Below are 13391 nucleotides of genomic sequence, written 5' to 3'. Positions count from 1 at the left end.
TGACACTCTTTTGAATGTTAAAAATATCAAAATTCAACTTCCTTTTCTCTATACATATGACACAGATGCATACCAAAGAGAGACACTTTATTTCTATAAACCAAATGCCTCGATTATGTGCAGCATAGTGGACAGGCGTTTGCCGAGGAGGTCATGTCCTTAATGTACGTGTACAAGATAAAAGAAGGAGGGCACTAAGGCTGGAAACAACTTGGCTGAACATCTCAAATTCTTTCCCACCCCATTCGGCTGCTTCAGAGGCAGAAGAACTTTATATTTGTAGTACAGTATATACAAGGGTTACAGCTGACATTATGTACAAAGGAAAATAAAACATACAAGTTGCTCCTCAGCTGCCAAAATGCACATTAGATTGTTCCTTTAAGAAGGGAGTACTTTTTTCCACTAACCCTTAAATGCTAAATACAGAGATTTTATTAAAAACAGTCTTTGTAAATATTACATACAGTAGTGACTTTTCTTGTGTCATTATTTCTTCCAATGTCATTTTCTCATCTCATTCTTCATCTGTGCAAACCTGAAATTATTCAGAAATGTTTGTTGTAATTTACAGTGGAATGAATTCAAAAATCACGTCTGGTTTTATAGCTCTTTTACATTTGGCAGTTGCTGCTACTCAGAGGGATTTCAAGAGAACATAATGGATGGATGGAAGATGTTACACACTCGGACACTCTGTGTAGTTTGTAGTGAAGGCAAAAAAAAAAAAAAAAAGAATTTCATTGTATAATTGAACCCACTGGTGACCAACGCTGAACAGCAGCAAAACGTCAAAGACAATCTCATGTTACTTGTGCCACAAAATCCACACGTCCATTTATCTTTGCATATGCTCAAAATGTGCATGACACGTTATTTTTTTTGGTAAAATATTTATAGTTACTTCTGGAAAAATTGGCATACATTGTAAACCAGAAAGGCACTGCCATGATATTTTGTTTTTGAGTTGGAGACAGGACTCTTGACCAATGAATGAGGAGGAGAGGTGGTGCTTTAATTCAAAATTATATTATAGGAATACCATCATAAACTTTTGTTTATGATATATGATGATTTTTCAGTTTAACTTATTAACATTGTAGAAAAAAATGCACGCATTTCGCATGTTTTGAGCATATGAACGGATAACTGACATGCATTACGCATCATGAAAAACAAAAGGTTTCCTTTTTTCTTTTATTGGTCACTATAAACATTTTTCTCTTGTTCTTCAAGAAACCATGAGATTACATTTTTTTTCTTACCCACCACTACAAAGTACACTATAAAGAACATTTCGTTTTTGGACAGAATATTCCCTTAAACACTTTGGATTCAATGCCTATGAGAAATATCCCCCTGACCACAATCCTGGACGTCTTCACCATTTATTATTATACAACACCATCACTGCAGATTTTGTGTGACTGTTTTGACACTGACCTGAGAATACGTCTGTTTAGTGTTTTACGGTTGTAACTGCAGAGGTCTGTTTTCACTGTGGAGTCCGTTTCTTGTGATCAGTGTCAAAAATGCCAAATTAAATCCACAATGTTGTACATTGACATGTCAAAATGTCCAAGGGGTTGAATACGTTTTATAGGCTCTGTATTTAGGAGGATTTAGGATTGCTTTCCAAGAAGTTACAAAGTTAACAGTCAAATGAGAATGACATATTTAATTAAAAAAAAAAAGTTGTTTAGTAATGCAGTTAACCCAAGAAAGCACGGTAGAGGAGTATAAATCCCAGCATGAGAAGTCAAGTGCGGACTGGGCAGAAAGATGTTGTGGCAGAGCCAACATGGGTGACAAGTCAGTGGCATCACTTTACACAAACACTAAGCAGTTCACATGTAGGAACTTCCAGAATGGCTAATTATTAAAATGATCAATGCAGTAAATTATTTCAGAATTATTTGGTAGAATGTACTCTGTAAAAATCATGTTAAATCACTACAGAATTACCCCAAGACCCAGTGCTGTCAGGATAGACTCGTACCCTCAAAATCCCAAGCTGGATGTAGCAGGCTTAAGAATTTTATTCCGTTTAATATTAGTTGATATAACTTTAAATGCAACAACCAAGTAGTCGCCTCACAGCTCTATATTGAAATCGTGACTAAGCCACTGCAGGGAGTTTGCGTGTTCTTCGAGTATTCATGCAGATTTTCTACCACACGTCAAAGGCCCAGTTTAGCGTGACTGGCCTCTCTAGACATTGGATATTTGTACGTCATGAGTTCCCAGTCCATAATGACTGTCCATTAGCAGCAGCAATTTGGCACCAGAGTGTAGTGGTGATGCATTATGAGCCTGATAAACGCATCATATCGGTGCCATTTACATTACATATTTACTTACTTACTTGCATACATTCATTCATTTTTCCCTTGGCTATCTAGCAATCTTGTGTAGTTCTGGTGTCCACACAGTACACTCACATTGGAGTTTTCAGTCTCCTCAACTTCGTCTTTGTCCACATTGCTCCTGTTCTTTTTATTTCACCACCTCCTTGTCAACATCCACAACCACTGCACCATAATAAGAGGTTTGTTTTTTCTTTGCTTTTTTTTTTTAACTACACTGGTCTGATGATTTATTTAAAATTGTGTAGCTTTCAGTGTTTCTGATGCCCTTTTTTTCACATCAGCAACAAAAAAAAAAGTGTAACATTAACTAGACTACATTTATAAAGGATAAATAAAGTCTGTGTAATAAACTTACCGGTAATTTTTAAACAAAATAAAAAAAAAACAATTAAAAAAAAGTAATGCTAAATGCAGATTTTGTGGGCCCAGAGTGCACTTGGAGGGCTACAGACGGAGCTCTGGTCAGCCCCCAGCCTAAATGAAGCGCTGCCTGTGTCACTGATTAAGGGGGAGTGACCTGTGATGGACTGGGCCTGTCCAGGTTTGGCTTCAGCCTGCCACTGAAAACTGGGTGTAGAAAAGATGTAGATGGACAACAATATGTCTGACAAAGGATCATTTACAGAACTAAGCAAGCCTGCTGACTCGGATCGTGCTAGTATGGGTGGCGTCCTGAAAACTAATTCATTCAAATTTGATATTTTAGGCAAATTTCTTTACTCACTTTTTAAAAAAATTAATTTTCTAGTAGGCCATAAGCAGGAAGTAGCATTAAGTGCTATTCCATTTTTACATGTTCATTGATTCATAAAATGAGTATACGCTTGAAAGTCAGAAAGCCGTCTTAAAAACGCTTTTTTTAAAATTAGAACAGCTTTCTAGCTAAATAATCTGTGGTTCAAAATACAGTCAAAGACAGGTGAATAATGTATTTATCACTTTTTAAAAAGCAAAAACACAGAAAAACACTGCCTCATAAACAAGTCTTCACTAGATGCATAAATCTGTGCTTTCGCCAACTTCCAGGTTCTTTCGCTACATAGTCAGCGTTCTCTGAAAAGGCAATGGCAAAAGCACGGGGGAAATAGAAGAAGTTCAGCGAATACCAAGTGGAGGCAAAGAAAAACGTAGTGTGTGTTGGTTTAAACAGTGGTATAAACAACAAAAGGAAGTTGATCGAGTGACCTAGCGTGTCAGAGAAACTCAAAAGCTCAAATTCACAAAGTAGCACAGTGCCCAAAATAAAAAAGAAGTCATATATCAAAGTCGCTGTGAAAAGGCGAGTCGTAGCCCACCATCTGTGTGTCATATGAAAGCTTATTAGGGTACAGAGAAAAAAAATAGGCACACAGTGGGGGGAAAAAAGCACGAAATGTCAACTTTAATCTCGAAATTTCCACTTTAATCACAGTTTATTTTGTCATTAAAGTAGAACATCACAAACGTCATCTTAAAATCGTTCAATTTACTAGTTTCTCAAATCCCATCGTAACTAAAGTAGCACGTTAAATGCTTTGTTTTGTATTTGATCTTCTATGTGCTGTGTGTGTGTGAATCACTACGTGCTTCTTAAACCGGCTCTCTTCCTCCGACAGGACACAGAATCCATTACATTTATGATATCACAGCTCTCTGATTAATTAAAATACTGAGATGTATATGTGATATCATTTTCATGATGGTAGGAGTTAAAGTTGTTAAAAAATGTTATTAAACATGGGAACACGGTGGCGCAGTGATTGTCCCTGCCTCATGTAAGATGCTTGCTGTGCCATGCACGACCTTCGATGAAATAATTTATTGTAGCAGTACTGTCTCTTTCAAACGTACTAATTCCTGTCCTTACTTTTCTTTCTCCAAATACCCAATCGCCACACAATCAGCTCTGTTATAGACGTTAAGCCATCTGTAAGCTTAGAATGCCGATTCTTTAAAACTTTTAAGGAACATTGAAATATCGTCGTAGTACATGTTTAATTATTCTGTTCATCCAGTGTAGTGCCAGTCCCAGCAACAATACAGCGCAAGGCAGGTATAATCTGTAAACGGAGCGCCAGCTCCTCACTAGTGCTGCAACACCGTGTCCTCACATGTTTATTTATTAACAATATAGATTATTTAAATTAAGTTAAAGTTTTATTTTGCTGCATTTCATCTTAAACATGATATCATCATCATATGTAAATACGTGCTTTATAAAGTGGCTCAGGTTGTGCAATATTATAACTGTATCGCAAGTTTACAGTGAGGTGATTGTACTAATATATACAAACAGATCTACAAGGAGCACTTGATGGACTGACAGAGTGCGATTATAGTTCTTGGGATGAAACTGTTTTTGAACCGCGAGGAAAAGCTCTGAAGTGTTTGCCGTATGAGAGCAGATCAATAGACAGCATGGCTGAGGCAGCGTGTGCTTGATGCAGTATACCGATAATTCTCTTCTGATCAGCTGCTGTAGAGCTGTGATTCCCCACTCAGATACAGTGGTGCAGTGAGAGTAATATGGAAAAAGATGATCCGCTGTGGCAACCCTTAAAGGGAGCAGCTGAAAGAAGAAGGTGCAGTGAGAGTAACAACGCTAAAGCAGCTATGGTATTTAGAATAGTTTGACCATTCTGGTCACAATCAGATGCATTAAACTAATAAACAATATGCGGTTAATTTTAGTGTATTTATAAAGCTGCGTCAGGGATGTGGATCTAAAAAAGAAAGGGAAACCACACTGGAACAGTAGCACTGCTTTGACGCAGGGTGCCGCCATTTTGCAAAACCGAGGGCAGAACTTGCGTACGACAGGGTATGAGCTACCGTGAAAATGTGTGTGGCTTTACGCCATGTTTAGGTTTTATACATCGCGATTTGAGCATGGAAACATTCGTACGTAACATTTTTGTGAATACGCACCGTTTATACATGAGGCCCCAGGTCTTTTCAGAATAAGAAACAGAGAACAGCATGTGCATAAATCTTCTGAATTAACCAAAAACGATGCATAAACACGCACCTTGCGTATCACTGACCTTTACCAGAAGGATTTCACAGCCTTTAGTTGCCAAGGCTGATTAATGCAGAATTCTTAACATCATACATAAAAATGTATAAGTTTTAATCAATTCTTCTCTAGTAAAGGCAGCGTTAAATCACATTATCTATTCCTCTATCCATTTGCAAAACAAGCTTAATCTAATTTGAGTGACCTGCGGAGCCACTGCTGGGCAAGGGAGAAGCAATGGAGTGCGAGACCATCGCAGCACACATTCAAGCACACACTCGTACCACTCACAGCAGGCAAACTTCACATCATTGATGTATTCAACATGCACACCTTTAGTATTTGAGAAGAATACCAAAATAACTGGAGAAAGAAAAAAACAGCTGGGATTTGAACCTGTTCTTACCGGCTTTAAAGCAGGGCCACAAATCACTGCGTCACCGTGCTGCCCAAAACCGAGTGCATTAGAAAAATATCATGTGACCACATGTACTACAAAAAGGAAGAACATGTGGTGATCTCTCACGTCATCTAACCTTGACAAAAGGATGATCCAGAAGCTGACTGGCTGTCCATCGTCGCTTTGGTTCACTCTCTAAACAATGAGTTAGAAAGTCTTTGCCCTCTGTGCTCAGTTTTTCAGGAACTGGAGGCTTGTGACCCATCCCGACCTTGTACATTATCTGGAAGTTGTGCTCATATTCATGCCAAGGACGCTGTTGAAAAGCAAGTTTGATATTTTACTCTACCCTGCCCCAAAAGTTATTTATAAAACATAAATCTGAGAACATTAGTGAGCAAGACATTGAAGGGGATAAACTTCATTTTATCTGATTGTCTAATTTAAACAATAAATATACTGTATTTGTAATTAAGATCTGTTTTTCACTTTGGCATTGAAACACTCTTTTTGTTGATCTGTGTCAAAAACACCAAATTAAATCCACTGTAATTCAATATTGTATTAATTGTATATGGAAAGAAACTCACAAAACCCACAAAACAATTTAATGAAGCCCAATTAACCTAGAACAATATTTTTTATTTACATATTATTCTATCAATCAGATCACATGATTATGATTTAATTAAGTAAAACAGAAACATGTATATATTACATATACTGTATATATATTATATAAATTGTGGCGAGCGGCTGAGTGTGGTACCCAGCTGGGACGCCCAGAAGGACAAGAGGAGGGATTATGCCTCCTCCAGACCACAAGCGGGTGACCGCCCTGGTGGCTTTGGGGACCACGGGGACACCCAGGTACACAGCTGGCACTTCCGCCACACCTGGGAGAGCCAGCAGAAGGTGATCAAGAGGCAATTGGAGCACGTCCGGGTGAGCATAAAAGGGGCCGCCTCCCTCCATTCAAGGGCTGGAGTCGGGTGGAAGAAAGACAGAGCTCGGGTGGAGAGGAGTGGAGGCGGACCAGAGGAAGAGAGGCATCGTGGTGAGGCCTGGACTTTGGGGGTGAAAGTAGGCTGTGTGCTGCTTCACTTTGTAAATATTGTGTAAATAAATGTGTGCTGGGTGCTTAAACAATGTCTTAACTGTCTGTGTCCGGGCTGCTTCCAACAAAATTTATATATATATATATATATATAAATTCTGTTAGGCCCTCATGCAGCATTTGACACTATCAGACATGACATTCTACTGTCCAGAATGGAGAACATGCTGGTATCTCTGGCACGGCCCTCCAGTGGTTCAAGTCCTATCTGACCGATAGGCAAGAGTTTGTTAGTCTTGTCAACAGCAGATCCAGCTCATGCGCCAGTCACATTTCAATGCTCTGGATAATTTGTGTGTCTGTTATATCACAAATTAGGTTATTTGTTAGGTTATTCTTTTAGTATTGAATTTAGTATTTTACTCTGTTCTTTATTCTATTTAATACTTTGTTATCTGTTTCATTGTTCTACTCAGGAAAACATTTGTATCCAATATTACATATACCCTACTGTTTTTTCTAAGACTCTGTGATGCGCCTTGAGCATGGGAAAGGTGCTATATAAATAAAATGTATTATTATTATTATTATATATGGTCACAGACAGCCAGGGTCCTTGTCCTTGCCTTGTCTTCACTGTATGGACCGGGGGAGCAAGCCTGCTCAGTACAGTACCTCCCCTGAGACGCTAGATGGCAGCCTCCATGGGTGGCAGTGGTGCCTCGGATTCCCGCAGGGCTCCATGGGAGATGGAGTTCTCTACAACCCTGTTGGGAGTCGGTTTGGTTTGTGTGGCACCAGGGGGCACTGCAGTTGTTCCTGAGCCCACGGAAGTGCAACTGGAAATAGATCGTCAAACACCTGGAGCACTTCCAGGTGGGCTATAAAAGAAGCCAGCAACCACCACTCCAGGATCCAGAGCTGGGTGGTAGTGCATGAAGCTTGCCGGAGAGGGGTGGTGAAGATAGAGAGAAAAGGAAAGTATTGTGCAGTATTGTGCTTTGGACTGTGTGTTGTGGAATCGTGGAAACGGGGTAAGATGTTCTTCACGATTGAAGAAAAATAAAAGCACTTGCGTTTTTAGCAGTGTGCCTCCTGTGTCAGGTTGAACATTGGTATAATGTGGTGGGGGTGAGTAAAGCCCCCCTAGTGTGTGTGTGTGTGTGTGTGTGTGTGTGTGTGTGTATATATATATATATATATATATATATATATATATATATATATATATATATATATATATATATATATATATATATATACACACACACATACACACAGTATATATATACACTGTACACAGACAGATGTGTGTTTGTATGCAGAATAACACGTATTGGCCCCTTTTCACTTTTACTAGGTTCACTTACAATTTTAATAGAGAGAACAACTGTACAATTATTAGCACTCAGAAACAGTCCTCACTTGTAAAGCCTTTCAAAAGCATTGTACCTGCAAATGCTTTTTTTATTTGCAGGAAGTTTCTGTTGATTTGTTTTATGATACAGTTCTGCTTGACTAGATTTTTTTTTGACAACTTTTGAAAGATGTGTGTAATGTTTGTTCACCAATTCACAGCTACCTCAGACCAGATGTACGTCCAGTTTTCCTTCTACACCTTTTTTTCATGTATTTAATAACACTTCTGCGCCTGTGTGAGCTGCATTTTTTTTTCTCCCCAATATAGGAAACAGGAATGCCAAGGAAATGATTTTGCAGCAGTGAAACACTTTTTGTTGGGTCAGGTTTTTATTTCTAACATCTACAGAAATTTACAACCTTATTTTGTCTTTTGTCATTTTCTGGCTTTAATAGAAGTGTGATGATGTACACAGAATAAGAAAATCAGTTGTATCTTATTAAAATCAACCAAATTCTTGCTACAGATATTTTTTTTCCCATATTTTAAAAATATTTCTGCTAAAAAAATTATAACCTTTACTATTTTTCAGGTTCTTAGTATAAGAGGTTGTCAAAGTGAAGTAGCAATCATTTATATCCATTTCTGTCGTTATAAAAGACAAAGTTAAATTAAAAAAGTGCCAAAAACTGGCCACAATTGATTTGGCTGTGTGATCTTTTTAACAACTGTTTCTAAAACCTTTATTTTGATAACTGAAAATTTTACAACTAAACAACTAATCAGGTTTACTGATGCAATATGACTTCCTCAATAAAGCAGAAATGCAAAAAGTAGTGGAAAAGAAAATCAGTGTTGAAAGAGTGTTAGCACTTTAGAAACACACACATAAAAACTCTAACATTAACGTCAAGGTGTGTTGTATACTGCATTAATGTCCCTTCATAAAAAGATTTCATAGTTTCTTACTTTGCCTGTGACCATTTCAATGAGCACACAACCCAAGCTCCAAATGTCTGCTGCTCTTCCATGTCCTTCACCCTTTGCTCTGGTAATGACCTCTGGAGCCATGTAAGCTACATGCAAAAAAAAAAAAAACCAGAAAAAAAAAGAAAGCAGAAATGTACAGATTATAATAATAATAATAATAATACATTTAACTTCACGTGGCCAAAACTGCAATGCATACATAGAAGATATGCGATGTTCCGACACTATTTGGGACAGGGATGCTGACAGTGAAATTCCAGTACCTTAATTATTTCTTCATTTTCCGTAGTAAAAGAGATCTGGAGATTTAGGAGAATCCCACTGGTGCAACATGGGTGTCCTAGGGTGAGCGTAGGAAGACCAAAAACCTCCCATACTGTAAACGAAGCTCATCTGGGCTACATTTCCAGCATTTCCAGTAAATTATAAAGGTGACGCCTCAAACCCTTCTGGCTATGTGGTTGTTAGGTGGTGAGTACTGAATGGCTTGTATCTGGTGGCCTTTTGGCCCTATCATTGTGAAGTCAAAGGCTCTTAAGCATCAATAATAAAGAATTTTAGACAGGTTTAGATTATTGTAAGAAGGATTAGTTTAACTTGGATAGTGATGTCAAAATAGCAGTTCTGCTGAATACCAGAGGACCCACAGACTTAGATAATGGGTAGTAGTAACTGAAATACTGTCATGTGTACAGAAATTCTTACTTGCATGTGTGACCAATATGTAACACATTGCCACGGTCTGCCACCATGGTGAACAAGAATGATGTAAAATGCACATTTTCATTTTAAATAATAAAGAACACAACTCAGCTTACTTGGAAAAAAATACACAAAATGAACAATGCAAGGCAGAGAAACTAATGATCCAAAGACAGATTGTTTTTAGACATTAGTTATACCTCATTTGTTTCTACTGATCTTTCATTTTTTAACCGTTTTATTATGAATCCTTGAATATTTGGTACATTAAATGCTTTCAGATTCAGTAGTAAACTTAATGTGGATACTGGTAAACTATGGAGGATTGCAAGCACCACAATATGTGAATAATAATTTTAGCAACACATTATCTTAAAGGAGTTTCAATTTATACTGTTGAAGACACAAATCTTCATGCAAAAAAAAAAAAAATTTTTTTTGCATTGACTATGATGCAACATTTCAGCCACAACATGACAAAACGATCTGCAAATATGAGCGAAACAAGTTTTACCTGCTGTTCCCAGAGTGCTGTTTACCTCCCCTGGCATTGTTTGTGCATTATTTTTTAGCTTGACTGAACATCCAAAGTCTCCCAGCTTAATAAGTCCACAGGAAGTTAGAAATATGTTGGCTCCTAGAAATAGTGAACATCAAATAATACAGTTTGGTCAAGTTAAAGAATTGAATCTGTCCTGTGAATAAGTGTAGGTACTGATGCTAGCCACATTCCACCCCGGTCCCAAGAACACAAACAATACAACAGTTTAAGAACACAAAGTAAACTATGCAGACATGGGTCCATGTTCCCAGGAGAAAAACATCCTTCACCTAAAACTTCAGACAGGAGGTTGTTAACTTTGGATTGGGTGGTTTAAACAAAACATTACAATAACTGGAACAGCATTAAACTAAAATCGGTGTAAACTGTATTCTTAAAAATCTGTACACAATGATTATTAAAGTGCATTAGCATAAAATGTGAAAGCACCTTTTGTCATGTCATATAATTTGTATGGAACAAATAAAACTTGATTTGATTTGAAATATGTCAAACATTATTTAAAAAGCTTCAATGAAGTACAGAAATGGTCTTGTCTTAAAAGAGAGTAAGTAATATTCTGTGCAACCTCAACTAAAAGGTTTTCTCATGTTACAGGTAACATGGGAATTTCCTTTTTTCCCCCCATGGTCTTTTTTCATATTGCTTGCTGTTGTGAAACACAGGATGCCATTGGGGTATATTATGTGAAACTTTTTTTCTCTTGTTCTACATGAAAACATGAGATTAAAAATATTTCTCAGCCATTACTAAAACCTACCTGGGGTAAGTAACATACGCAAAAAAAATCATTTTTCGGTGGAATGTACATTTAACCAAATTTGATTCAATCTCAAGCAGTGACTTTGCAACAAACATTCATAGCAACTCACAGAAAGCAGCTTGCTGATGACTGGTTAACAGGAAACCCGATTTGCATACCACTGGTATCTGGAAAATACTTTTACAGGATTGTATGCAAAACAAAAACCACATTGTTACTGACTTAATAAAATAGTGGAATAAGCTTTTCTTTTCTTGAATCAGTCTTAAACAGCTATATGCCGTGAAGAGGGAATGTTGCTGGAAAACTTTAAGCCCTGTGCTCCACATCTTCTGTCAGCTGTCTGATAGCCAAGAAGTCAATGCTGATGAAAAGTTCAGTCTAACTTTATAAGAATACATAATTTGATGAGGAGAAAGCGAACATCCACTTGTAGGCTTCTCTGAAAAGATTAGCTACAGGATGCACTTATGCGGACTTAAGACTACCTTGGGGTCAAAACAAGCTAACCAGTTGCTCTATAAAAAACAATTATTACAGCTTTAATCATTATTACAATATCTGGATCAGTGCAGCTGATTTAAAGTAAGATGTAAGTTTTATTTTATTATCCATCAATGCAATTCCTAATTTTTAACCCCTTTATCTGGTTCAGTGTGGCACAGGCCGATGTCTATCCCAGCAGCACTTCATGCAAGGCAGAAAATCATCCTGAACAAGAAGCCAGTCCATAGCAGAGCTCATTCTCATACTGTTCATACTCTCACTCACTTAGGGCCAATTAAGAGTCGCTAATGGGTGGTGTGATCTTGGGTAGAAAACTAACCCTTTGGCAAAATAATATGGAAAGAAAAGATTTAATATGCTGATGTTTAAAACTTCCACACTTTTCTTTCTAGTTTGGATAAAATATATTACTACACACCGAGAGAGAGAGAGAGAAAGAAAGAAAGAGCTGGAACAGTATCATGTTAATGAACAAAAAAATAAAAGATACATACAGAATGTGCCAAGGCAATCAGTTACTGTAGAGATATATTGGATTTACTTCACAAAACAGTCTTGGTACATAAAGGTTTGACTGTATGAGGATGTCATATTCTCTGAATACAGGGATGTAATATGGTGACATACTATACAGAAACAAAAAAGTTAAAGAATGTCTTGTCTTAATTAGAAAATAGTACTATTTGGTAAAGTGTCTCTTTCAGCTCTTCTTCTTTTCTTTTCTTTTTTTTTTTTAAACCTGTAATGTCATTTAGAATTTTGATCATTTCCTTGCTAAAGTTTTGTGGATCATTTTTTTCTTTAGAAATATCTGTAGCTAGAAAAAGAAATGCCTTAAAAATTAAACAAGCTTTATACTCCTTTTTCTGGCAAGGAAGTCTTTTGGTCACATCTAACTTCCTCCAAATACCATCCCTTTGCTAAATATTTTTATCCCATAAGGTCTATTATGTTACTAATAAAATCCACATAATATACCTCTAACCATTTAGTCTCTGGCCTCCTCCCTGACCTCATATCTTCCACCTCCATTTTGGTTCACCTCTTCACCTTATTCTATCGGCCCAAACCACCCTAGTCTGTGGTTTCTCCTCAGCACAACAACTCGATCCTCCGCACCATGTCATTCTATTAACTGAGTCTTCATCTTCCTCTCACTCTGTGACATTCCACATATCCACCAGATATACTTATTTATCTCTATTCTTTCCAGCATTATTTCATGCTCTGCTTTAATCACCAATGTTTCATGCTGAAACAGCACACTGCTGCTCACATAGCTTCAATGACAGGCAGACTCCTTTAGAAGTCAGAATGGGGTCAGCTCCTGAAATCTCTTTATAGAGGGCTTTATAACCAAACACACTGCATTATTCTAATTATACATATGCACATATATCCACACACAACTTTACAGAAGTACAGCAGGTGCCCAGTTTTTGTGTTAAATATCAGCAGAATGAACAGAAGCAGAGTACTGATTACAGGGCTACATAACAGTTAACATGAGTCAGGTGGCTGAAAGCTGTATGTAGACCATTAATAGTACTTGTGCCTCCTATAAGACTCTATGAGAGGATGTATAAAATACTGAATAAATAAATTAGGATAATGTTGAGAGCTTTAAATTTGAAGTCTTTAAAAAACAGGTTCTCATTTTTAAGAAGGGCTCTGCTTATCACTAGG

General features: G+C 37.4%; 1 protein-coding gene across 3 annotated transcripts in view; it reads right to left on the bottom strand.

The window, feature by feature from the left end:
- Positions 1 to 70: 70 nt before the first annotated feature.
- map3k4 (mitogen-activated protein kinase kinase kinase 4) overlaps positions 71 to 13391 on the bottom strand; it is a 158576-nt gene continuing 145255 nt past the window's right edge. For all 3 annotated transcript variants that reach the window (XM_039738901.1, XM_039738903.1, XM_039738904.1), the window contains 4 exons: positions 10388 to 10510; positions 9151 to 9257; positions 5901 to 6080; positions 71 to 538 (listed from right to left, as the gene is read on the bottom strand). In XM_039738901.1, coding sequence (XP_039594835.1) covers positions 518 to 538; positions 5901 to 6080; positions 9151 to 9257; positions 10388 to 10510 — 431 coding nt within the window. In that variant the 3' untranslated portion in view covers positions 71 to 517. The remainder of the gene's footprint in view (positions 539 to 5900; positions 6081 to 9150; positions 9258 to 10387; positions 10511 to 13391) is intronic.

The sequence above is a fragment of the Polypterus senegalus genome, chromosome 16, assembly GCF_016835505.1.
Source record: "Polypterus senegalus isolate Bchr_013 chromosome 16, ASM1683550v1, whole genome shotgun sequence".
Taxonomy (NCBI): domain Eukaryota; kingdom Metazoa; phylum Chordata; class Cladistia; order Polypteriformes; family Polypteridae; genus Polypterus; species Polypterus senegalus.
This window is presented reverse-complemented; position numbering and strand designations above follow the sequence as displayed.